The sequence below is a fragment of the Acartia tonsa genome, chromosome 1 (genome assembly GCF_053477335.1).
Source record: "Acartia tonsa isolate MP-2025a chromosome 1, ASM5347733v1, whole genome shotgun sequence".
NCBI classification, from domain to species: domain Eukaryota; kingdom Metazoa; phylum Arthropoda; class Copepoda; order Calanoida; family Acartiidae; genus Acartia; species Acartia tonsa.
This window is the reverse complement of record NC_137260.1, coordinates 12,574,728-12,601,604: the sequence shown is the minus strand read 5'-3', so window position 1 is coordinate 12,601,604 and position 26,877 is coordinate 12,574,728. Positions and strand designations below refer to the sequence as shown.

Below are 26,877 nucleotides of genomic sequence, written 5' to 3'. Positions count from 1 at the left end.
TCTGTATTACACCCCGCTTGATTGTGGTTTAAGGGGGGTGTCAAAGATTTCAGGTGCACTTTGCGCACCCCCCTGTCAAAACCCTGACCACGCCATTGTTGGCAATATATTGAAATATCTCTAAAGACTTTCAGGAACTAATTTTGTCAAATTAAATTTAATAAAATATCAAAATTAGAACATAATACATGTATGTTACATGTGTGTACGAAATTCTTAATATGAAATATTTTAGATTACAATTAAACTAGCAGCTGCGCCCCTAGCACCTATATCCAAAAAGACAAGATCTATCTAAATATTAAAAAAATGAAGATAAAATAGCCAAAAACATGACCTTTGTAAAGCTTCTAAAAAATTAGGAGACCCTAACAACGAACTAACAAAATAATTTCTTACTTTATATCATAGGATAAGAAATAATAAAATAAATGAAACCTGTAAACAACAACAAGGCAAACACAGCCAAGGAATATTTGAAATTCTGAATAATAAATATTATAAATGTCATAGGTATGTAAAACTGCTTGTTATATTTTCTTATATTTACTAGTGGTTCACCCCCAGCCTCTAAGGGATGTGCCCAAGAGACTTGGTGTTGAAAGGAATATATATGTTAAACTATAATAACAATAGATGTAGAATATACGTGGATATCATGACAAAAGAAAAATTGTCACCAATTTAGCTTGCTAACATTGACTCGTTTATTGGTCAATTCGGTCATACAGTAGGAGGGGAGGGAGTGGGGTATGGGGAATGGAAGGGGGAGTCGTAATTTTATCCCACTGAGTGTTTCACTTTATTATGGAACAGGAAAATCTAGTGTAAGATCCAAGTAATACTTTATCCATATACTTTGATATGCTGTATAATAACATTTGAAATATTTTCCTGTCTTATAAAAATTGGAGAAGGACATTGTAACATTTTATTCTGAAAATTTTATTAGTTCCTGTATAAATTTAAGATTTTGTATAAAATGGTGTCGGCCCCTTAAGGCTAACAAAACTAGTTTTAATCTTAGAATTTTTCATTTTAATAATCGCGGAAGCTGGCTATTATAGGATGCGATAAATAACTATTATTCTCTTTTCTTAGATGTTTCACTTTTTTACTTTTTGTTTTGTTTTAATTTGCTTTTATTCAAAAATTCATAATATTAAATTTTTCTTTTAACATAGGTAATCATTTTATAAGAGAAAATTTCTGACTTTAGAAGAACAATTTCTAAACTGAAGCTCTACTTAACACTTTTAGAAATGTGAAAGTTAAAATGGTTATGCTGATCTGTTTGTTCTTAAACTTGCACAACTTTCTCTTTGTGCCTGGGAATAAAATGTTTACTTTCTACATAAGTTGGTGAAAATAAATCAAACAAGGATGACAACATCAATAAGTAGCAAAGTACAAAAAATTAAATACAATCAATTAAAATTTAACTCAATTTCGTCAAATACATTTTAAAAATGCATCAGAAAATGATGAGGTTATAATCAGATATCTATGTTAGAACGTACTAACATGCTATGATTATAGATAAGGATGACATGAAAACTAGGATGAAATCATCCACAGAAGAGAACCTCGACGAGTCACACAGACAAATGAACATCTATAATACAAAGTAGAACAATGTCTGTCTGTCTGTCCGTCCGTCCGTCCGCCTGTCTCTTAATATCTCGGTAACCACTGAACCGATCGGATTCTACTCTTCAGGGAATATATCTACTGGTCCTGTGGTGGTTTTAGGCTATTTTCTTGGAAGGTGGGGCACCCCCAACCACCAAAAAAACAAAAAAAATCTCCTAAATTAGTTTGGGCAGGGCACCTCCAATTTTTTATTTATTTTTAGAATTACCTCTTGGGGCAAAGCCCCTAGAGGTTAGAGGCAAAGCCGCTAGTAACACTATAAAGTAACAACGCATTTTATATTCAACAACAAATATACAAATTTGTGTAAATCGCAAAAATTACCTAAATACAGTATGCTTCATACGGACATTCTTACATTCTTAAACTTAGAAAATTATAGAAAAGCTTTGCTTTTAAGATAGTGCCTAATCTTCTTAGAAATCGGTTTAACTAATTTCAGATAAATAGGAAAATTTAAGATAGTGCCTAATCTTCCTAGAAATCAGTATAACTAATTTCAGATAAAAAGGAAAATTTAAGATAGTGCCTAATCTTCCTAGAAATCAGTATAACTAAATTCAGATAAATAGGAAAATTTAAGATAAAAAAAATTTAAAAATACTTTTTAGATAAACCTATAAACGTTCTGGTAATGATTATAGAGTTGCTACGCTTATCAAATTGTACCGAAAGGTTACAGGAATGATCATAACAAGTTTGAAATCGATGGAACATGGCTAATTAAACGATATGAGCCATCTGTACGTACAGACACCAAGTATAGAAAAGCTTCGCTTCTAAGAAAGAAAATTTTAAGGCTTACCGTGACAAAGCATTTTCATTTTACTTTTACTATTAACCAATAACAAACTGGTTTTGTCCTTTTTATAAAGTAGAAAGGGTTTAATTTGTTTGTCCGTCAAGATCTCGCTGACAACAGTAGACCAATTGAGTCATAGTAAGCATATCATAGATGCTGGGTTAGTTTTAGACAAATTTAGAAAAGTTAGCTATGACACTAGAAATATATATTTATCGCATCGTATTATGAACAGCTTTCTGTGGGTATGAAAATGAAAAATTATAAGATTAAAACCAGTTTTGTTAGACCCGAGGGGCCGAAGTAAGAGTACATTAATTAGTCATGTATGTCTCTTTGTCCCTCCTTAATGCTGTAGAAAATTTTATAAAATATGTATAAAAATATGATCTAAAAAGCGTTGCAACTTATGACTTTTATCATCCTTGTAAAATCTACATATTATATGTATTAGACCTGTTACTCAAAATACACTTTTTCGAATTTAATTCTCTGCTGACCTAAAAAGTTACTTCAGGGTTCTAAAAATAAATGTACAAAACTTCATCCCTCTATCTCTACTGGTTACCTAGCGACAGGCCTCTAAAAAATCAACTGATAACTTTAGCACGGCGGTTTTAACAATTTCTCAGCAATGTGCAGGTTTTTATCAATTCTGCATATTTCAACTTAAACATAGAAGGCCAAAGATATGATATCCAAAAAATCTTTTGTCAAAGTCTACTCTACGACTAGCACCGTTCAGATTTCTAAAAAAAATTATGAGAAATGTTATAAAAAAAACAGACATCGCTAGCGCCAGGTACGATTCAAAGATAGCACAGCATACTTTTGACATAACAGTCCTAATCGCATGTTATAATTTTAAAAAATATGCAGAACACCTAAATTAATCTCCAACCCTTTCTCGTATTCATTTTATATTTTTGTACGAAATAACGGGATCTCAAAAATGGCCCCTTTTTTTAGGCCTGGTGCTAGGTAGTCAGTAGAGATAGAGGGATAAAATTTTGTACATGTATTTCTAGGGCCTCTAAAGTAACTTTACAGGTTAGCAGAAGAATTAAATTCGAAAAAGTGAATTTGAGTAACAGGTCTAATATGTTTGATCATGTTGCATTAGCCAATAAGGAAGATGAATTGGCAAATACGTGGCGAACTTTAAAGTTACCCTAAAGTTAAGAACCATTATATTATGGAAATTAGTTCATACATATATTATGATATTACATTGTAAACAGAGGCTTGCAAAAGGTGGGGGTGGGGTGTTAGTGGGTGAATACACCGCCCTTGACAAGGCTCTATACCCTCCTGATACATATCCCTGTAATATCTCCCTGAAACATCTCTCTTGACCCCCCCCCCCTATCAAACACCCCCATATACAGCCAAGTGGAGAGGGGCGGGGGGGGGGGGGGGAAAGTAAACTTTTTGAGTATGTTGCTTAGTATATAGGTGGGTTATACTTCTACCCCCTGAAAATAAAACTACACCCCTTTTGTTGTCTGTATTACACCACCCTCAAACAAACTTAATTTTGGTTTAACTTAAATTATAGCATATTGACCACAGAGTAACTTTTGAAGAGATGAGTAGATCTAATGCTATCTTAAGAAACATTTAAAAAGCTCCGCATGTATAACATCCCGTAAGGATATATATGAAGGGGCTGTATTCACGACATTTTATGAAATTTGGAGGTCCAATCCAAACTTGGGTTTGAGTACAAGCACTTTTTTTCTCTCTTAAAATTTTGTATTCCTAACATTGAACTAACTTATGTTTGCAAGCTCTTGTCCCTTAGGACCTTATGTTGCTAGAATTTACCCTTTTTAAAAAAAATATTCGAACAACAGCCTATAAGATTTAGTTCGCACATACTCAACAAGTGTTCATGTTCGTTTGTCTACCGTTTTATTTGAGAGCTTCGCTTTTGTGGATGTTGTCATACTTGTTGATGAAATGTTATTTTACAAGGTATTTGTCGCTGTATATTTGGCTGCAAATAGTTTGTATCTATTTCTTTATGTCATAGACAGGTGAAGGAAATAACTAATGGGTGTCTACCTACCCAGGGAGGAAGGGGACATTGGACTGTTTATTACACTAGTCCCTAAAGTTTTATAATAACGTCTTCTTATTTGTTGGCTTAACAACTTTGAGGACTTTCATTGAATTTCCATTGGTTGTTGTATTAAGTTGAGTGTCCAAAAGTTTCAACTACTAAATTAAATATATATGTAGAACGCGTAATATTGTGTATCATAATTGGGTATGTACATCAATTTATCGGCCTTTGTCTTATTCCTGTAGAACCCTGATGTCTACCTCCCAGGGATGCAGGGATAGGGCAAGAGACAGTATGAGTGTTTTCCTCCCAGGGATACAGGGATAGGGCAAGAGACAGTATGCGTGTCTTCCTCCCAGGGATGCAGGGATAGGGCAAGAGACAGTATGAGTGTTTTCCTCCCAGGGATGCAGAGATAGGGCACGAGACAGTATGCGTGTCTTCCTCCCAGAGATAGGGCAAGAGACAGGCAAGAGAAGGCGTAATATTTTGTATTATAATTGGGTATGTACATCAATTTATCAGCCATTGTCTTTTCTCTGTAGATCCCTGGTGTCTACCTCCCAGGGATGCAGGGATAGTGCAAGAGACAGTATGCATGTCTAACTCCCAGGGATGCAGGGATAGGGCAAGAGACAGTATGCGTGTCTACCTCCCAGGGATGCAGGGATAGTGCAAGAGACAGTATGCATGTCTAACTCCCAGGGATGCAGGGATAGGGCAAGAGACATTATGTGTGTCTTCCTCCCAGGGATGCAGGGATAGGTCAAGAGACAGTATGCGTGTCTTCCTCCCCGCAATTCTACTGTGTCAGTTCCAGGTAAAAATAATAATTGATGAGTGTCTGCCTACACTTACAATGCAGGGATCTAAAGGGATAAGACAACGGCTCATAATTGATGTACATCCCCAATGATAATACACAAAATTACCTTTTCTGTAGATTAACATTAGTAGTTGAAACGTTTGAACACTCAACTCATTAACAAACCAATTAAAATTTACTTCAAAAGACCCTAAAGTTATTAAGCCATCGAAGAAAAGCTATCATAAAAATTTGGGGACTAGTGTAATAAACAGCCCATTGTCCCCTTTTTTCTCTGTCCTACACTATGACCCTAAAAATTGAATATGCATACCTAGAAAGAAAGTAAAAAAAATCACAAGATTTATTAGTGAAGCAGTTAATCTATAGTTATAGGATAAGTACGTATGTATTGACGTAGCTCAATATTTTCATTTTGCAATAAAAATCTTTTTGCTCGTTTTGACTAAAACGTTAATTTACTAATCAACTCTGTTGCACCAGAAACGTCCGTATGTCATTTTTTTAGTCTACCACTTTTTATCAAACTTTTTGACTAATTTGAATTTTTAAATATACTGATGATACTTTTTTGGGGAATAAAATTTAATTTGCGTATTTGATCCTTGATTTATTTTAAAAAGAGTAACTAATAACTATTTTTTTGTGACACACTGTACAGAAATATGTACTAGATATGTAGCAGAGCATTCCCATTTATTTTTATAATCTTGGAGCAGGTTCTTTATAATTGGATTTGTCCTAGGTTTATATTCATTCTTCTCTGTCAGTTTTGTTATTTTCCTTGTCATTCAATGGAATTATGTACATTTTTTTACATTTATTAAATATTGACAATGCAATACAAACAGGTTGTCCACAAAAAAAAGGTTTTGAATATCAATGAAAACAAAGTAAAACAATTTTGTTTTGTTTCTATAAATCATCCAGAGAACCTAACCCTTGTCAATAGCCGTGACTTTTGTTCAAACTGCGTCAAAATTAAACACATTAAAATTATTTTTACGTATGTCATGTATTGTGTGACACTTAATTACAGGCAGGTATAAGGTATAACCAACAAGCAAAAAAAATCTAAAATAATATTTGGGGGGCAAATGGAGAGGTCGTCAATTTTACGATGTGTTGCCCCCCAACGACAGCTGAAAAACACGTATAAATTTCGTGATTTTTCTCCGAATTAATTTCGTTATTGGTATAAGCTGAATTACAGGGCTTGACAGGCCTTCCCTCAGCCGCTCAAAAGCCTCATATCTAAACCAGCTTGAGTGCAAAAATGAAAATTCCTAAAAGATAAATTGTCAGTTTAGGTGCTGGTTCAAATTATAATATGACAATTTCACTGAGGCTTTCACGCGGATTACGCGCAGGTGCCGAGTCCTGCTTAATGGTTGCGCATAGGTGATTGCTTATCCATATACATAAGACTGTCTCTTAATAAATTCTTTTGAGACAATTAAAACATTAAAACAAAATAAAAGCTTATTTGGGTATAGTCCTTTCCATGACATCGCTCCATATGGGGCGATGATTTTCTATAGCTCCTTCAAGGAGCTATAGCATAGCCTCTTATCATATGGAGCGATGTGATAGCCCCTTTTAAGGAGCGTTCATATCGCCTCTTATGATAAGAGGCTATGCTATAGCTCCTTCATGGCCTCTTAATAGCTCCTTTGAAGGGGCGTTAATATCGCCTCTTATGATAAGAGGCTATACTATAGCCCCATGATGGCTCCTTCATAGCCTCTCCATCGCCCCTCCATAGTCCTTTACCTCCAGTGCCCCTTCATCGCTCCTTCATCGCCCCTACATCGCTCCTTCATCTCTCCTTCTTGAAATTTATATTAAATTGTACTTTGATGGCCCCTACATCGCCCCTACATCGCTCCTTCATCTCTAATTCTTGAATTTTATATTACATTGTACTTTGATGGCCCCTACATCGCTCCTCCATCGCCCCTACATCGCTCATACATCGCCCCTACATCGCTCCTTCATCTCTCCTTCTTGAAATTTATATTACATTGTACTTTGATGGCCCCTACATCGCTCCTCCATCGCCCCTTCATCGCTCCTCCATCGCCCCTACATCGCTCCTTCATCTCTCCTTCTTGAAATTTATATTACATTGTACTTTGATGGCCCCTACATCGCTCCTCCATGGCCCCTTCATCGCTCCTACATCGCCCCTACATCGCTCCTTCATCTCTCCTTCTTGAAATTTATATTACATTGTACTTTGATGGCCCCTACATCGCTCCTCCATCGCCCCTTCATCGCTCCTACATCGCCCCTACATCGCTCCTTCATCTCTCCTTCTTGATATTTATATTACATTGTACTTTGATGGCCCCTACATCGCTCCTCCATCGCCCCTACATCGCTCCTCCATGGCCCCTACATCGCTCCTTCATCTCTCCTTCTTGAAATTTATATTACATTGTACTTACATTGATGGCCCTTACATCGCTCCTCCATCGCCCCTGCATCGCTCCTCCATCGCCCCTACATCGCTCCTCCATCGCCCCTACATCGCTCCTCCATGGCCCCTACATCGCTCCTCCATCCCCTTACATCGCTCCTTCATCTCTCCTTCTTGATATTTATATTACATTGTACTTTGATGGCCCCTACATCGCTCCTCCATCGCCCCTACATCGCTCCTCCATGGCCCCTACATCGCTCCTTCATCTCTCCTTCTTGAAATTTATATTACATTGTACTTACTTTGATGGCCCTTACATCGCTCCTCCATCGCCCCTTCATCGCTCCTCCATCGCCCCTACATCGCTCCTCCATCGCCCCTACATCGCTCCTCCATGGCCCCTACATCGCTCCTCCATCCCCTTACATCGCTCCTCCATCGCCCCTACATCGCTCCTATATCGCTCCTACATCGCCCCTACATCGCTCCTTCATCTCTCCTTCTTGAAATTTATATTACATTGTACTTACTTTGATGGCCCCTACATCGCTCCTCCATTGCCCCTATATCGCTCCTACATCGCCCCTACATCGCTCCTTCATCTTTCCTTCTTGAAATTTATATTACATTGTACTTACTTTGATGGCCCCTACATCGCTCCTCCATCGCCCCTTCATCGCTCCTACAACGCCCCTACATCGCCCCTATATCGCTCCTATATCGCCCCTACATCGCTCCTTCATCTCTCCTTCTTGAAATTTATATTACATTGTACTTACTTTGATGGCCCCTACATCGCTCCTCCATCGCCCCTACATCGCTCCTCCATCGCCCCTACATCGCTCCTCCATTGCCCCTACATCGCTCCTCCATCGCCCCTATATCGCTCCTACATCGCCCCTACATCGCTCCTTCATCTCTCCTTCTTGAAATTTATATTACATTGTACTTACTTTGATGGCCCCTACATCGCTCCTCCATCGCCCCTATATCGCTCCTACATCGCCCCTACATCGCTCCTTCATCTCTCCTTCTTGAAATTTATATTACATTGTACTTACTTTGATGGCCCCTACATCGCTCCTCCATCGCCCCTACATCGCTCCTCCATCGCCCCTACATCGCTCCTCCATCGCCCCTACATCGCTCCTCCATCGCCCCTATATCGCTCCTACATCGCCCCTATATCGCTCCTTCATCTCTCCTTCTTGAAATTTATATTACATTGTACTTACTTTGATGGCCCCTACATCGCTCCTCCATCGCTCCTTCATCTCTCCTTCTTGAAATTTATATTACATTGTACTTACTTTGATGGCCCCTACATCGCTCCTCCATCGCCCCTACATCGCTCCTACATCGCTCCTTCATCTCTCCTTCTTGAAATTTATATTACATTGTACTTTGATGGCCCCTACATCGCTCCTCCATCACTCCTTCATCTCTCCTTCTTGAAATTTATATTACATTGTACATACTTTGATGGCCCCTACATCGCTCCTCCATCGCCCCTACATCGCTCCTTCATCTCTCCTTCTTGAAATTTATATTACATTGTACTTTGATGGCCCCTACATCGCTCCTCCATCGCCCCTTCATCGCTCCTTCATCGCCCCTACATTTTTCCTTCATCTCTCCTTCTTGAAATTTATATTACATTGTACTTTGATGGCCCCTACATCGCTCCTTCATCGCCCCTAAATCTCTCCTTCTTGAAATTTATATTACATTGTACTTACTTTGCTGGCCCATACATCGCTCCTTTTCCAAATTTATATTACATTCTACTTTGATGGCTCCTACATCGATCCTTTTCCAAATTTATATTACTTTGTACTTTGATGGCCCCTACATCGCTCCTTCTCCAAATTAGTATTACATTGCACTTTGATGGCCCCTACTTCGCCCCTTCATCGCCACTCCATTGCTCCTTCTCCAAATTTATATTACATTGCAACTTGATATCCCCTACATCACTCCTCCATCGCCCCTACATCCCTCCTTCCTTAAATTTGCAATACATTGCAATACATAGATGGTAACTAAGAAGAAAACAAAATAAAAACTTAATATATTTTTAATATATTTATATGGCCCCTACAACGCCCCTTCTACAAATAAAACATCATTTTACCTTATCTGAAAAAAACATAAAAAAAACAAAATAAAAAACTCAATATATATTTTTAATATATTTATTAAGTAATCTATTCAAATGAGTAATCTAACATTGCAATTTAAAATAGAGGTCATAGATACAAGGAGAAGCTGCTATAATACAAGGTAGAATGTCAGTCTGTCTATCCATCTATCCATCTATTCATCTATTCATCTATTCATCTATTCATCTATCCATCTATCCATCTATCCATCTATCCATCTATCCATCTATCCATCTATCCTTCTATCCATTTGTCTGTCTATCCATCTATCTATCTGTCTGTCTGTCTGTCTGTCTGTCTATCTGTCTGTCTGTCTATCCATCTATCCATCTATCCATCTATCCTTCTATCCATCTGTCTGTCTATCCATCTATCTATCTGTCTGTCTGTCTGTCTGTCTGTCTATCTGTCTGTCTGTCTATCCATCTATCCATCTATTCATCTATCCATCTATCCGTCTATCCATCTATCCATCTATCCATCTGTCTGTCTATCCATCTATCAATCTATCAATCTATCGATGAAGGGGCGATGTAGGAGCGATGTAGGGGCGATGTAGGAGCGATGAAGGGGCAATGGAGGAGCGATGTAGGGGCCATCAAAGTAAGTACAATGTAATATAAATTTCAAGAAGGAGAGATGAAGGAGCGATGTAGGGGCGATGTAGGAGCGATGAAGGGGCGATGGAGGAGCGATGTAGGGGCCATCAAAGTACAATGTAATATAAATTTCAAGAAGGAGAGATGAAGGAGCGATGTAGGGGCGATGTAGGAGCGATGTAGGGGCGATGGAGGAGCGATGTAGGGGCCATCAAAGTAAGTACAATGTAATATAAATTATAAGAAGGAGAGATGAAGGAGCGATGTAGGGGCGATGTAGGAGCGATGAAGGGGCGATGTAGGAGCGATGAAGGGGCGATGGAGGAGCAATGAAGGGGTGATGGAGGAGCGATGTAGGGGATGTAGGGGCCATAAAAGTACAATGTAATATAAATTTGGAGAAGGAGCGATGAAGGGGCGATGGAGGAGCGATGTAGGAGCGATGTAGGGGCGATGGAGGAGCGATGTAGGGGTCATCAAAGTACAATGTAATATAAATTTCAAGAAGGAGAGATGAAGGAGCGATGTAGGGGCGATGGAGGAGCGATGAAGGGGCGATGGAGGAGCGATGTAGGGGCCATCAAAGTACAATGTAATATAAATTTCAAGAAGGAGAGATGAAGGAGCGATGTAGGGGCGATGTAGGAGCGATGAAGGGGCGATGGAGGAGCGATGTAGGGGCCATCAAAGTACAATGTAATATAAATTTCAAGAAGGAGAGATGAAGGAGCGATGTAGGGGCGATGTAGGAGCGATGAAGGGGCGATGGAGGAGCGATGTAGGGGCGATGTAGGAGCGATGAAGGGGCGATGGAGGAGCGATGTAGGGGCGATGTAGGAGCGATGAAGGGGCGATGGAGGAGCGATGTAGGGGCCATCAAAGTAAGTACAATGTAATATAAATTTCAAGAAGGAGAGATGAAGGAGCGATGTAGGGGCGATGTAGGAGCGATGTAGGGGCGATGGAGGAGCGATGTAGGGGTCATCAAAGTACAATGTAATATAAATTTCAAGAAGGAGAGATGAAGGAGCGATGTAGGGGCGATGTAGGAGCGATGAAGGGGCGATGGAGGAGCGATGTAGGGGCCATCAAAGTACAATGTAATATAAATTTCAAGAAGGAGAGATGAAGGAGCGATGTAGGAGCGATGAAGGGGCGATGAAGGAGCGATGTACGGGGCGATGGAGGAGCGATGTAGGGGCGATGGAGGAGCGATGAAGGGGCGATGGAGGAGCGATGTAGGGGCCATCAAAGTACAATGTAATGTAAATTTCAAGAAGGAGAGATGAAGGAGCGATGTAGGGGCGATGGAGGAGCGATGAAGGGGCGATGGAGGAGCGATGTAGGGGCCATCAAAGTACAATGTAATGTAAATTTCAAGAAGGAGAGATGAAGGAGCGATGTAGGAGCGATGAAGGGGCGATGGAGGAGCGATGGAGGAGCGATGTAGGGGCCATCAAAGTACCATGTAATAAAAATTTCAAGAAGGAGAGATGAAGGAGCGATGTAGGAGCGATGAAGGGGCGATGGAGGAGCGATGTAGGGGCCATCAAAGTACAATGTAGTATAAATTTCAAGATGGAGAGATGAAGGAGCGATGTAGGAGCGATGAAGGGGCGATGGAGGAGCGATGTAGGGGCCATCAAAGTAAGTACAATGTAATATAAATTTCAAGAAGGAGAGATGAAGGAGCGATGTAGGGGCCATCAAGGAACTCAGATATATATATAAAATCGTGAAGGGGCCATGAAGAGGCGATATTTTATTAAATAGCCCCTTGGGATAAGAGGACATATCATTACCTCTTTAGAAGGAGCGATTATGGAGCGATAAAGGATCATTTAATCGCCTCTTAGGGCAAGGGGCTATCAAATCGCTCCTTTCAAGGAGTCATAACATCGCCTCTTGTTATAAGGGGCTATTAAATCGCTCCTTTCAAGGAGCCAATACATCGCCCCTTGTCATAAGAGGCGATCAATTAAAATCATCGCCCCATATGGAGCGATGTCATGGAAAGGACTATACCCGCTTATTTTTTATTTTTATAAATCTAATTGGACTTATAAAACAATATTGATATTTTAGTACAGAATACTTGAAAATATTTGTTACAGGAAAAAAATAAGGACTGCTACGTCCATTATTAAAAGTGTTTGTGTTAGAGAAAGAAGAGTAGCTCGTCATATCCCGTTTAAAAATATTATTCTCTAGCTAAGATTAGCCCTGAACGAGCATTCGCTACTAAAATCAATTTAACATAATTTTTCATAAATATATTCATTATTCAATAAGCATCTATAGGTTATTTTTTTGCCTGGCTTTTCTGTTAATTGTAAGACTGATATTTTATTTCACCAAATGACGACTTTTTTATAATATACAATACTTCTAATCCACAATACATTGAGCAGCCTATAGGCTATAGCACCTATTTAAAGTAATATTTCATTGTCTTATCAGATGTAATCATTACATTAGCATTTATCTACAACAATTATGATACTATTATGCATATTCGGAAGAAATAACTCGTAATGTATTCTTAAAAGCGAAGCTTTTCTATAATTAGAGTCGTTCTGTCCATCCTTCAGTCCGTAATGGTTATCTTTTTTCGTTAATTTAGGCAGGTTAAAATTGTCCTTTCGATTTAAAACTTTGCATGGTAATTCCTGTAGTACTTAGGTAGGATTTAAAAAGCGTAGTAACTCTATACTCGTTAACAAAATTTCCGTACGTCCATTTTAAACATGTTGTTTTTTTTTAACTTTTTTCAACAGCAAATTTTTATGTTCTGAAATTATTGGATTGATCTAATTTTTGGTATACTGATTCCTATGACAACAAAGTACAATGTTATAAGCGGAGCATAATTAATTTTTTTAAATGTAAGTATTTCCTTAAACATTATCCTGTATGATGTATCTAATCAGTTTTTCAAAAATTTACTTAATATTTTGTTACAACTATATATTCTGATTAATCAGTTCTTTCACTCTATAAGAGTTAATGTTCATTTGTCCTACCACTTTTATGGATCTTGTTATCCTTGTTCTTTCTTATATAAGAATATGTAAGTGTCCAATACTTACTTATGTTATGTCAATATGCTTCTAACTACTGAGTAGCTTTATCAGTATGGTAAATACTTAGAATAAAGTTATAAAGAGCAACAAAAATTTACAATTTGAACAAAAGTATTCCAACAAATGTGCTTTTTCTATGTGAGCTCTAAGCCATGAAAAAAAATCTTGGCACTCTTAAAATGTCACATCTTGAAATCTAGCTTCAACAAACTTGCTAAGATAACCATAGCTATCAATTAACCACTTGGCAATTCAAAAGTTCTCAGAAAAAAATCAATTAAATATAAATTTGATGTCCTTAGCAGTACCATCTTTATTCTGCAATTTTTTTCTTCTGAATTTCATCTTTATTTGGGGTGGTAAATTTGAACTTTTTTCTATATTATACTCCCTATTTATACCAACCAAAGTATATTGACCTAACTGTTTCAGATAGAAAAGCAGCCAACAAATATTTATATAACATATTAAGCAAATTTATTCTATAACCAAATAGAACAGAAATAAATAAAGTACTTTTTGTGCATCAAAACTATTACTTTCAAATACCCAATACGATATATATAACCTGTGAACGGCGCATATGATAGTTATTTATTGCATTGTATTAATAGTTGGGTGTTAAAGTGAAAAACAATAAGATTAAAACTAGTTTTGTTGGCCCCAAGGGGCCGAATGCCAGAGCTAAACAAAATTGGAATTGATTTTAAGATTTACAAATTGTGGAATATTTCTGTAACGCGATGCTACACATGATTTTATACATGATTGTATTAGAACCGGTTTTAATCATCGGAAATGAATCAGTATAGGAGCGGTGGTGAAATAAACTGGTTATCAAATTTATATTAAGTTTTTGTTTTCTGATCCTTTCCTATTTTGGAGGAAACCCTGTCATCATATTGAAAAAGACCTTTGAGGCTAATGGCGCAGCTTTGTGGATCTTATTCTTGCCATTTTTTATTGTATCTTTCATTAATAAAGAAAATAATTTTTTAAATATTTATTTTCAATTAAAAAGGCCATTTCAATTTTCAAGAAACATGAATATATGATTTATATTAGTCAGTGGCTTGCGAACCGAAGGGGCACTTATCAAGGAACATAACCAACTTTAAAACATCTGTGGTAGTCGGACAGACACAGCTCATACCAATAACGAAATTAATTCGGAAGAAAATCACGAAACCTATACGTGTTTTTCAGCTGTCGTCGGGGGGCAACACATCGTAAAATTGACGACCTCTCCATTTGCCCCCCAAATATTATTTTAGATTTGTTTTGCTTGTTGGTTATACCTTATTCCTGGGACAGACAGACTGTCACTTCCTAGAGCACGCTATGCTCCGGGACTGCCGATAACACCCAGATGTTAATCCCCTCCTTATCACAATTCTAGCCAACCCATTCTTCCATTGTTTGACCGTCAAAGAAAGCAGTCAAACTTATCACCCGCTGATATGGGGAGGGAGTTGCCCCTCCCCCCTGCATGTTCCAGTAACCTACCCTTTTCCAGGGGACGTCTACCTTACCCCCTACCAGAGCCTACCCATCTACTATTCACCTGGCTGAGGCTCCCCATCTTCTCCACACCCATTTTCTACCTAACCCATTATTGTAATCTGTTGTATATAAAGCAATTAACTTGTTGTATATATTCAGTTCAAATAAAACATTCAAACTGTAACTACTTGTAGTTCTTTATTGATAGAATCCTTAAGGCTAGGGGCTCTTTTGACCAGACTCGCTCAGTAGGGTTGAACTGCTTCACCCCTACCACACATCCATGGTGGTCGGACTGTCTTTTAGCAGGTTTTTTGTTATTTTTATATTTGCATATTTCCCCTTATAATTGGTGTTTTTGGCCCGATTTTCAAACTTTTTTTGGTTGACAGTATCAAAATAATTTTCCATTGTACTTAGCATCCAGTATTTTATCTACTTTGACTGTCTGTCTAACAGTCATCATACAAAATGAAACAGGGTTTTGTGCTTATTTTCTGAAATAAATCTAAAATAATCATCTGCATTTTTATGTGCTTTGCTAATTATGGATTTTGTCATATAAAATTAAACTTTATCGAAAAGAAAATACATATTTGCAGGGATCTATAGGGAAAAAACAATGGCCGATTAATTTGTGTACATCCCCAATGATGATACACAAAATTAATCCTTATATAGATTAAAATTAGTGGATAGAACATATGGAAACTCAACTTAATTAACCAACCAATCAAAATTCAATCAAGTCCTTAAAGTTGTTGAAACTTTTGGGACTAGTAAAATAAATAGCTAACGTCCACTCCATCCCAGCATATTTGAAATATAATTTGCACATCAAGGCCTTTCAAATGATTTCTACTTTTCATCACATGGTATATTTTGTTGTTATTTCTATAGAAAAAAAACATTTGTAAACATCAAATATTTAAACAAAAAGATCCTTTATGTGAAAAAATTTGGGTGCTTCGCGCGCCAATTTACAAGTACATTTCAAATTGCTTTGACATTTATCTAAGTCTTTTTCTCAAACCTGTATGTCTGTTTAAATGAATAACAATATATAAATGTAGCATATGATGTTAAGGAAAAGTTTATCATTTATTTGTGCATATTCCCTAAACTAAAAGACATTTTTTTTAGCAATTTACAATAAAATCCTAATAAAAGCTCACAACACTATATTCCTGACTTAATAAAATAACACAACTCTTGTTGTCTTTAATTAATTTTAGTTTGAAGGTGGTGTAAAATTTTCTTGGTGCACTTCACGCACCACCACAACAAATCCTTACGAACACCACTTCATAAAAAAGTGACAGATTTTTGAATTGCAATTTGTAGAGGGTGGGAGATGGTGATATTACTTTTTAGTGATAATTCAATAATTCACTATGTCTATCAATCCGTAATGCTATGGGGGAAATGTCATTTAGCTGAAGGGATGGGGGAGAAGAGATGGGGGAGAAGAGATGGGGTATAAAAATTGGGGATATAGATACTGATAGGGGAAGGGATGGGGAAGAAGGGATAAGAATTAGAAGGCCCATAATCAAGTAATCCCACCCCCTTAAAACGCCCTTATTTAAAAGGTATAAAAAATCAAAATGCAAAATTTTGCAAAATGTTTAAAAGCCACCCCCTGCACTGATATTAGTTATATATTGCTTTCCGCGGATGTTAAAATTAACAAAACTGGTATTAATTGCATAATTTGTATTATATATTCTGATATGATTTTTCAGTAAAACTGTGAACCGGTTCTTATCCAGCAGATATTAATCGGTTTCGAAGCCATACTGAAAATATTATATCTTGTTATTGTTATTTAACCCTTGAGTCTTCATCTCTTCTGGATATTTTTATCCTTGTTTTAATCATAATCTTAGATAACTTTACAGACAACTAGCACATTTATTTTCATTTGATTGGACAAAATTATAGGCATAAAAAAACTTCTAAAATTAAGTACAATATATTGTAATTATTTAACTTTACCAAAACCTGCATTAAAAAAAAAGAACATGGACGATTTTGTTCAATAAATTAAGCTTTTAAAAGCGAAGATTTCTATAATTAGGGTAGGTCCATACGTCCGGACGTCCCTCCGTCCGTAATGGATAACACTTTTCGTTAATTCACGCATGTTAGAATTATCCTATCGATTTCAAACTTTGCATAATGATTCCTATAACTCTATAATAGATACCAAAAATTCCGTACGTCCATTTAAAACATGCTGATTTCTAACTTTTTTTGACAGTATTTTTTGTATGATATACTTACTGATAAAAGTTAACATATTAGAGTTATATTAGAGTTATCGATTTCAAACTTTGCATGATATAACAGTTAAGTACCAAATAGAAAGCGAAGCAACTCTATAATCATTACCAGAAAGTCTGTACGTCCATTTACTGTATCCTATATTTACACAATTTAATAACAGATTTATGTAGAATTTCATTTATACTTAAAATTTAATGTTCTGCTTATTAGGTTCTGAAAATCTACAAGAGTTATTGTTCGTTTGTCCTGCCTTCTGATTTTTTTGAGCTTTGCTTTTATAGATGTTGTCAACCTTGTTTTTATAATGATAAGCAAAACATTCGTGCAAACATTTAGGGATTTAGAGATTGTAAAAGAAATAGCAAAACGTAAAGGTAACAAGGATGACAACATCCATATAAGCGAAGCTCTGAAATTGAATGACAAGCGAACATTAACTCTTGTAGAGTGTCAGAACTAAATAATCATAATATTAATGTATAAGATTCGAGAAAAATTGTAAATTTGTTGAAAAACTGCTTGATACAGGATAATGTTTATAGACATACTTACATTTTTAGGACTTGATTATAGAGTTGCTTCGTTTATAATATTGTTCTTTGTTGTCCTAGAAATCCATATACCAAAAATCAGATCAATCGGAGAATTAGATGATATAAAAATTTGTTGTTAAAAAAGGGAAAAATTCAACATGTTTAAAATGAACGGACATTTTGTAACGATTGTAGAGTTGCTACGCTTTCTAAATTTTACCTAACTACTGCAGGGATCACCATGCAAAGTTTGAAATCGATAGGACAATTCTAACATGCATAAATTAACGAAAAAAGCTATACGTCACGGACGGACGTACGGATGGTCGGACCGACCCGAAATATAGAAAAGCTTTGCTTTTAAACAAGGATGACAACATCCATAAAAGCGAAACTCTGAAACGGTAGGACAAACGGACATTAACACTTGTATAGTGTCAGAACTAAATAATCAGAATATAAATAAAATAAAAGTCAAAGCAAAATTGTGAGTAAATTTGTTGAAAAACTTCTTGATACAGAGTTGCTACGCTTTCTAAATCGTACCCAACTACCACAGGAATCACCATGCAAAGTTTGAAATTGATAGGACAATTGTAACGTGCCTAAATTAACGAAAAAAGCTATCCGTCTCGGACATACGGACGGAATTACGGACGGTCCGACCCTAATTATAGAAAAGCTTCGTTTTTACCATGCACAATTAGGACTTCTCAGACAAAGATCGTGCAATCAAAGGTTGGTTGTCTGAGAGGTGTTGATATCCTTGGCGATTGATTGAGCGCATTTCATTGCAATTCAAAATGCAGAGTATGTTTAAGGTGACGTGGAGAGGACTTGAACCCGAAGCGTCACCACGCCCCTGGAGTCAATTCTAATAAAGGCTGAAAGATTAATGTTAAAATTGTACCTAGACATTCTAGCAATAAATTATATTAATAATTATAAAGTTGCCTTGCTTTTTAACTGTGTCAGGACTTATCATTCTGAGGTTAAAGTCCATAGGGCAATTCCAATGTCTTAATTAATTAAAAAAACAATCCGTTACGGGCGGACCTACCCTAAATGTAGAAAAACTACGATTTTTAAAAATATGCTATAATACACTTTCTAAATAACAACTTTTTTTTTCCAAATTCGTTGTTCTCCTCTTTTTTTCAATTATGAAATTTTGAGTACCCCCCCCCCCCCCCCGGACAACGAACAACGAACAACTATTTTAGGTTAGGTTATAGGCTAGGGAGCCGAGCGCTGCGGCTAGGCAGGCAAGGGGGCCGAGGCGCTGCGGCCAGAGTTTTGTGTACTAAAATTTTCAAAATTGAAAAAAAAAATTGATATTACCCCAAATTCATAGATATTACTTAAAATAAAAACCAGAACTAAGTCTGTATATACACATAAACAAATATGTATAGAGGATCTACGAGTTTTAAAGATTCTGCCGGTAAAAGTTTCCTGTATTAAACACTAAAATTTACATATTTCAAAAGATCTTATTTTGCACACTCTCCATAAAAAGAATTCTTTGACAAAAGAAAAGTATGAGTATAGCAGAGTGTAAATACAGTTTAACAATAAAATAAGTTTTATCTTTATGTAGCGTAGGATCTCAATAATTTTGGGTCTGCCACTCTCTCTGTTATCTATTTAAAAAAAAAATAGAAATTGTGTTATTGCTTTGTTGTTCTGACTCATTGGAAATGAAAGCCTTCCTTTTCGATCTAATGGACAATTATAGAGCGTAGCTGGATCATAACTTGTAGCGCATCCGCTGATTGTCGGAAAGATGATTTATTCGAATCTCGGCCCAACACTGAATAGTTAAGAATAGGTGGAATGCCTTGGGCCAAAACAGGCTCAACGCCTTACTATGTCAATTGCTACTAAAGAGTTGGTTGGCCTATAACTATGCACTTCATTAAGAATTGGTTTGTTAAAAGATATACAGAAATAAGATCTCGTGGTGTATCCCATCCTCCATACAGGTTATCGAGGTTATAAAGCGTGGCCACTTAAAACTCGTGTTTAGCAAAATAATCTAATTTATTTGCTGCATTGTATTTCCATCCATTATGTTGTCTATTGTCAATTTTGATGAAATTGCTTGTATATAATAAGACTTGTACGTGCAGGGATCTAAAGGGATAATAGAATGGCCGATAAATTTATGTAAATCCCCATTGATATTACCCCTTCTGCAGATTACAATTAGAGGTTGAAAAGTTTGAACACTCAACTTAATGAATCAACCAATCAAAATTAAGTAAAAGTCCCCAAAGTTATTTAGCTATCGAATAAGCAAACGTTACAATAAAACTTTGAGTGTATTAAACAGCCCAATGTCCCCTGTTTCTAAATACTTGTGTCATCATGTACCTTTCAATATTTCTTTTTATTAGCGAAGCTATTTAATAATTTGAATTGTCAGTCCGTCCTTAAGCTCCATGTTAACTTGAGAAGTGAATAAGCTTTCTCGTATTCATTCGAATCCGGTGGATAGGAACCGGTTCTCATCCATACGAAAAAACTATGTCTAGTATCGTATTATATCCAGTTTTCTACGAATATAGAAATGTACAATAATAACATTAAAACCAGTGAAAAAAGTAACAGGATGTGTGTTTGTCTGTCTGTATCAAAGGATCTCGCTAACCGCTGAACCGATCGAGTTCTTCTTAACAGGGTAGCTTCACATAGGTCCTGGGAAGGTTATAACTATTTTTGGGGAGAGTACCACCACCCTCCCAAGAGAAATCGCCCCTAGAAAAAAAATCCCCCCCCCCCCCATTCGAATCCGGTGGATAGGAACCGGTTCTCATCCATACGAAAAAACTAAGTTTAGCATCGTATTATATCCAGTTTTCTACGAATATAAAAATGTACAATCAATTTCGGCCGTGCCTTCGGCACCTCGGGGCTAAAAAACTTGTTTTAATCTTATAATTGTACATTCTATATCCGCGGAAAGCCGTTTATAATACGATACTAGAAATAACTATTATTGTCTGTGAAAAAAGCAATGAGAGACATCAGGACTGTATGTGAAAAATCCGATTTACTCGGTTGCTATTAAAGATATGAAAATATGTATTGAAAGACGCATCTAATCTATAATTTACTTCATCTTTCAAGTTACAAAGTAGATTAGGCAGGCAGGCAGGCAAGGTAATTTTGATTACTACATAAGAAATCATAATTATCTCATTTGCTACATGAAATAGCTGCTGAAGGTCATCATGTTATTAATCTTAGTTTTTTTTGCAAAACTTAGATATATTTGAATTTCATTATGTTATCTAAACATTTTTGAGAGAAATAAAATTAAATCAATTAAAATGAAAACATGCAAATATGTGCAGTTACATAAATATAAACTTTACACAAAGGGCAAATTTAAACTCTGCAAAACTAAATCCCTGTAATTTCTCCTATTTTAAATCCTTTTCAATTAAATTATTTTATCTGCAAAATCGTATTAATACTGCACAGATTTTAAAAATGTTATTGAGCTTTCAGTAATAATTCTTCTCACATTTATTTGAAACCGATTAATATCCGATGGATTAGAACCGGTTCTGATCCATACAAAAAAAATATGTCTAACATCGTTTTATTTCCTGTGTTGGATTCTTAAGAAAAACTTTTGTACTCACTGCCTGTCAAAACCCAAATTGTGTCAAAAATGATCCATGTGACGTCAAAAAAATGATGGGTTAACCATTTCTTTTTTAGGCTATTTTAGGGGTTTTCATTTTTGACATAATTTTTGACATAATTTTGGCTTTGTCCCACTGCCTCATTAAAATCATTGAGGATCGCTAAAAATTAGTTGGGGATAATTTTGCCTTATGCTATTTACTTTTCTTATTAAAGTTTATTAGCTTTGCATATTTTTAGAAATTACATAGCGCATAAAATTCGACAGAATTATTTATGAAAACTAATTGAACATTAATAAATTTGAATTAAAATGAACAAGGACTATTCTGTTCATAAGTAAAATAAAGTTTAATTATTAACAATAAATAACAAGAAAGATAAAATAAAGTATATTCATAGAAAATCAAATGATATTTACAAAGTAGTAAGATATCTGCCCGTCTGTCTGTCTGAAGCTTAAGATCTCTGTAGCCGTTGGACCGAAAATAATGTGCTTCTCGGGGTAAAAGTAATACTAAAGTACAGTTAAACAAGATTTATAAACATATCGTAGCACCGCATTTGTAAAATCTAACTAATTCAAGCCTTTATGTTTTTGTGGTTTAGTAATATTTTTTCCCAACAAACACAAAATAAAAAAAAAACATTAGTTGCAACGGGTATTCGGAAGAAAGTGTGGTATCCTCCCCCTACTTTACCAGCTGTAGAGTAGCTTCGCTCCAATTTGGGTCTGTCTTAGTAATTCCCCTTGAGAAATAGGCGAAGCATTGTAAACCTTTTCCCCCTGGTAGAAACTAGGGCAGGGCTCCTCTATATTAAGGTCTGTCCACGTCTGCCTACACCGCCGTAATATTCGAACTCACAGCGGCTGAAATCCGCGGCTGCTACTACAAATGTACGTACTTACATTCACTAGTCATGGTATTTGTGCTTCTAAAATTCTAGTGAGGTAACAGCGAGTGCAGAAACATGGAATAATATCAAAACAAATATTTTTCTTTTTTCTCCCAAAATTTCTCCCAAAACAGTTTCTACTTCGTTATCATCTGTTTCATTATCAATTGAATCATTCTAGCTTGTAGAGTTCTTATTCAAAAACGACAATTAAACTCCGTTTTGATCCCAGGACGGAATTAATACCATAAAAAAACCTAGTTTTTACCACTTTTATGGTAAAATTTTACCAGCCTATACGATTTAAAAGGTGGTAAAATTTTACCGTAACCGTGGTAAAAACACTTTTTGTGGTACTTTCTCACGCTTTTTACCAGCGATTTTTACCACAATTATCGGTAAAATTTTACCAGATTTCCGGTAAAATATTACCATTTTAGGACGCAAATTTATACTAGATTTTGACCAATTTTTACCACTTTTTTGGTAAAATCTTACCGCAAATTTCTGCAAGATTTTACCGAAAAAGTGGTAAAACTGTTCAACACCTGGTAATATTTTTGCCCTAAATTGGTAAAATTTTACCAGAAATAGGGTAAATATGGTAAAAATTTACCAAAAATTGTGGTAAAAACGGGTGGTAAAAATCACGAGAAAGTGGTAAAAAACGACTGACCTTAATTATAGAAAAACATCGCTTGTAGGTATAAATCGCAAAAATAAAAAAAAATTGTTTTCATTTTTATCTTTATTGATTGAAACAACACTTAAACATATTTTTCTTGATTCTACTGCTCTGGCCGCGAAAACTGTTGCGCAACCTCCTGGATTTGCTGGGCACCGGCCCCATTCGACCTCGTATCACTGATATTCAACCTGGAATAAAATTGCTCATTAGTTAATTAGATAATTACAGGGATATAAAGGGATAAGACAATGGCTGATAAATTGATGTTCATCTCTAATGATGATACACATCGTTACCCCTTCTGTAGATTACAATAAGTGATTGAAATGTTAGGACACTCAACTTAATGAACCAACCAATAAAAAATCAATAAAAGTACCCAAGGTTGTTAGGCCAAAGAATAAGAAAATGTTATTTGAAAACTTTGGGGGCTAGTGTAATTTACAGCCCAATGTCCCATCCCTCCCTACTAAATATCTAATCTATAATACAAAGTAGAACGATGTCTGTCCGTCCGTCCGTCCGTCCGTCCCAAAGATAAAGCCTATACTCGCTGTTTACGCAAATGTGTCAGAACTTCCCCCCCCCCCTTACTCTCACACCTAAATTTTTTCTTTTGAAAGCAAAAATAAAAGTGTGTAGGTTCGACTCCCCCTCTCCCCCCTCATTCATTTCCTACAGGCATCTTGACACGTGGCAAAAAAATCAGCAAACTTATCTAACTAAACATCTTTGAAAACGCAGAACGAGAAAAAATAAAGGGAAAGCTTACCTGGAAAACATAAGCAGTAACAACATCCCTGGCTAACAAGAACATGCTGTGTCCATACTACTCGGCATTACTGATTATATGCTTCACGTGGCGTATGGAGTCGTGGAACACGGGGTCCTAAGTTATGGAGGATTAAATGAAGGAAGGAAGTGGACTGTTTATTACACTAGTCCCCAAAGCTTTATTTTCTTCTTCGTTGCTTTAACAACTCTAGGGACTTTTATTGAATTTTGAATGGTTGATTAATCAAGTTAAGTGTCTAAAGCTTTCAACAACTAATTATACTCCACAGAAGGGGTAATTTTGTGTATCATCATTGCTGATGTACATCAATTTATCCGCCATTGTCTTGTCCCTTTAGATCCCTGTCCCAAACAAGTACTAATATTAGATAAATTTAGACCTAAACCCCAGGCAGGGAGGGTAAAATATGGTGTAAATATCATAATGGTATCCAAAGTTTCAGAAACAAGTTTACTTATTCGTCAACTCAAAAACTTTGAGTACCTAATTTTTATTAGGTAAATCTTGATTTAATTTCAATACTTCGTCTTTTGTCCTATCCCATAAGAACCATGTTTCCCGTTGTGTCTACAGAAACGTAAATTATTTTAGTACAATCTTTTTTTAAACTTAAACAATATTTTACTTCGTCTTAAATCATTTAATAACCCATTCCTGAATAGCCTTGGTCCCTGGTCCACGTCTACCCGGGGAGGGTGGAGGTCCCCTGCGTCCTGGAGAATAGTCACCTGGTGGCCCTTTGGATGGGGGTGGTGACATGTACCTTGAATATTCAGATTAGTTTATAATAAGTAAATGTTATGTCGTTATCTATTAAAAATAACATATATCATCAAAATTCTAAAAAATACCTATTAAAAATCAAATTAGGTAAAAAAACTAGGTACTTTATGTCATTATTGAGAGGAGACAATGAACTGTTAATTTCATCAGTCCCAAAAGTTTTATTATAACGTTTTCTTATTCATTGGCTTAGGTAACTACTTTGGGGAGTTAATTAAATTTTGATTTATTGTTTCAATAAGTTGAGTGTTCAAACGTTTTTTAACCACTAATTTTATGTATCATCGATGTTGATGTTCATCAGTTTATCGGCCATTGACTTATCCCTTTACATCCCTGATATAAATTTGATTTTACCTTGGGGGTGGCCGACCTCTTGGTTCAGGTGAGTAATCCCTGGGTGGTGGGCCCCTACCGGGAGGTCCCCTCCTGGGTGACGGGGAATATTCTCTGTGGTGGGGGGGAGGAGGTCCGCGGGGGGGTCCTCGTGGCGACATATCCCTCATTGGCGGTGGGGGGCCTCTGTAACGTTGTTGTGGAGGGGAGTAGTCGCCCCTGGGGTGTGCCTCCCTTGTGAAGTAATGTGAGGGGGGTCCGTAGCCATCTCTCCTCTCATACCTGAAAAAATAAACATAATTTACTTAAAAAGTTAAAATTCATTAAAAAAAAGGTTTTTAAAATTTTTTGATTGGTAGAAAAGGGAAGAACTAATAAAAAAGAGCATATCTAGGTAGGAAAGTTATTGTAATTTTAGAAAATCTTTAATAAAGCAATAAAAGAGATGGTAGGCATTTAAAGTTAGCAAATTTGGAAATTACACTAATATATTTTGTTTATATACTAAATTGTTTAAAGTAAAAAGGTTCTTTGTCTTTAGCTTAAGATTTCGATAACTACTAAACCGATTGAGTTCTCCTTTATAGGTAGGAAAGCTTCTCATATGACACGGAATGGTTTTAGACTATATTTCTGTCCCCTATCTATCCTTTTTAATACAGAGCCCCTAAATGCTAGGGCCGCAGCCGCTAGCAATATCTAAACTAATCTTAAAATTTAAAATTTTACCTTGGTGGAGGGGATCTACCACCCCCTCTGCCACCACGTCCTCTGAAACCACCCCTGTCCCCTCCACGGCCTCTGCCTCTAAAGCCACCCTTATCACCTCCCCTTCCTCTAGAGCCACCTCTGTTATTTTTAAATGTTTTCATTTTGAAAAAAAAAATTCGATGATTTTTAGTAAGTATTTTGGAAGATTAATTTTAAATTTTTTTATCTTAGGTACTGCTGTTTTATTAGCGCAGCAACTTTATAACAAAACTGTACGTCAGTCCATGGCGAAATTACAAAAAATGCATTGCTTTTAAACGTTACATTTAATAAATAAGCCTACCTAAAGATTTTCTAACTTTTACTTTTTAAAACAAAAACTTTCCTAGAGTAATGTGGGGGGCTGCGTCTTTCATACCTATCCCCGCCCCCACCCCGGCCTCTACCTCTGTAAGAACTGCGCCCCCTATCACCTCCGCGTCCTCTATCACCGCCTCCACGTCCCCTGCCTCGTCCCCGGGATATTTCCACTCTCAGCCATTCACCGGCATATAATGTACCGTTCATTTCCTTAAAAAATAAAGTGAAGTAAAAATAACTTCAAGACCTGAAGTTTGTTTAATAACAATAAGGTAAAAATAAATGAAAACAATTCCCTATAACTTAAAAATACCTCCTACCCTTGTGGAATATTCTAAACCCTTCTTGATCTCCCTAAACCTAACTAAAAGCAGTAGTGAAAGTTTCAAACAAAAAATTCAAGTAATGAAAAGGTGAAGGCAAGCCTTGACTTTTAAGGGGGTGGCAACACCCAGCCATTTTGTTGTAAAGAAACCAAAATATTGTTTGTATTATTATACAGATCTACAAAGATAAATATAAGCTGCGAAACTTTTCTGTAACTTACTTCTTCAACTGCCCCCTATGTTTCAAATGCTGATCTGAGGTCTTGTTTCTTTACAATCTAAATAAAAGAATTTGTTATAATCAAAAACTATAGGTATGAAACTAAAAAAATACGACAAAAGTAGAAACCTTATACTTTTTAGCTAGACCAAAATAATCA

At 36.4% G+C, this 26,877-nt stretch overlaps 1 protein-coding gene and 1 long non-coding RNA gene across 2 annotated transcripts; both read right to left on the bottom strand.

The window, feature by feature from the left end:
* Positions 1-23,230: 23,230 nt before the first annotated feature.
* Positions 23,231-24,070, bottom strand: LOC145313266 (uncharacterized). Its single transcript, XR_013877290.1, has 2 exons — positions 23,958-24,070; positions 23,231-23,373 (listed from the first exon to the last, which is right to left on the bottom strand). It is a non-coding gene; the product is annotated as an uncharacterized LOC145313266 (long non-coding RNA).
* A 529-nt stretch (positions 24,071-24,599) lies between these two features.
* On the bottom strand, positions 24,600-26,393 carry LOC145313256 (uncharacterized). The gene is made up of 4 exons (XM_080152580.1): positions 26,199-26,393; positions 25,830-25,951; positions 25,122-25,382; positions 24,600-24,744 (listed from the first exon to the last, which is right to left on the bottom strand). Exons 1-4 carry the CDS (start codon positions 26,376-26,378, stop codon positions 24,618-24,620), a joined length of 690 nt encoding a protein of 229 aa, XP_080008706.1. The 5' UTR covers positions 26,379-26,393; the 3' UTR covers positions 24,600-24,617.
* Positions 26,394-26,877: the final 484 nt, after the last annotated feature.

Coding starts and splice junctions, on each gene's coding strand:
- LOC145313256 (XM_080152580.1), bottom strand. CDS start 26,378: ATGAACGGTACATTATATGCCGGTGAATGGCTGAGAGTGGAAATATCC. Junction 25,383..25,829: donor GGTAGATCCCCTCCACCAAG/GTAAAATTTTAA, acceptor TTATTTTTTCAG/GTATGAGAGGAGAGATGGCT. Junction 24,745..25,121: donor AGAGGTCGGCCACCCCCAAG/GTAAAATCAAAT, acceptor TGAATATTCAAG/GTACATGTCACCACCCCCAT.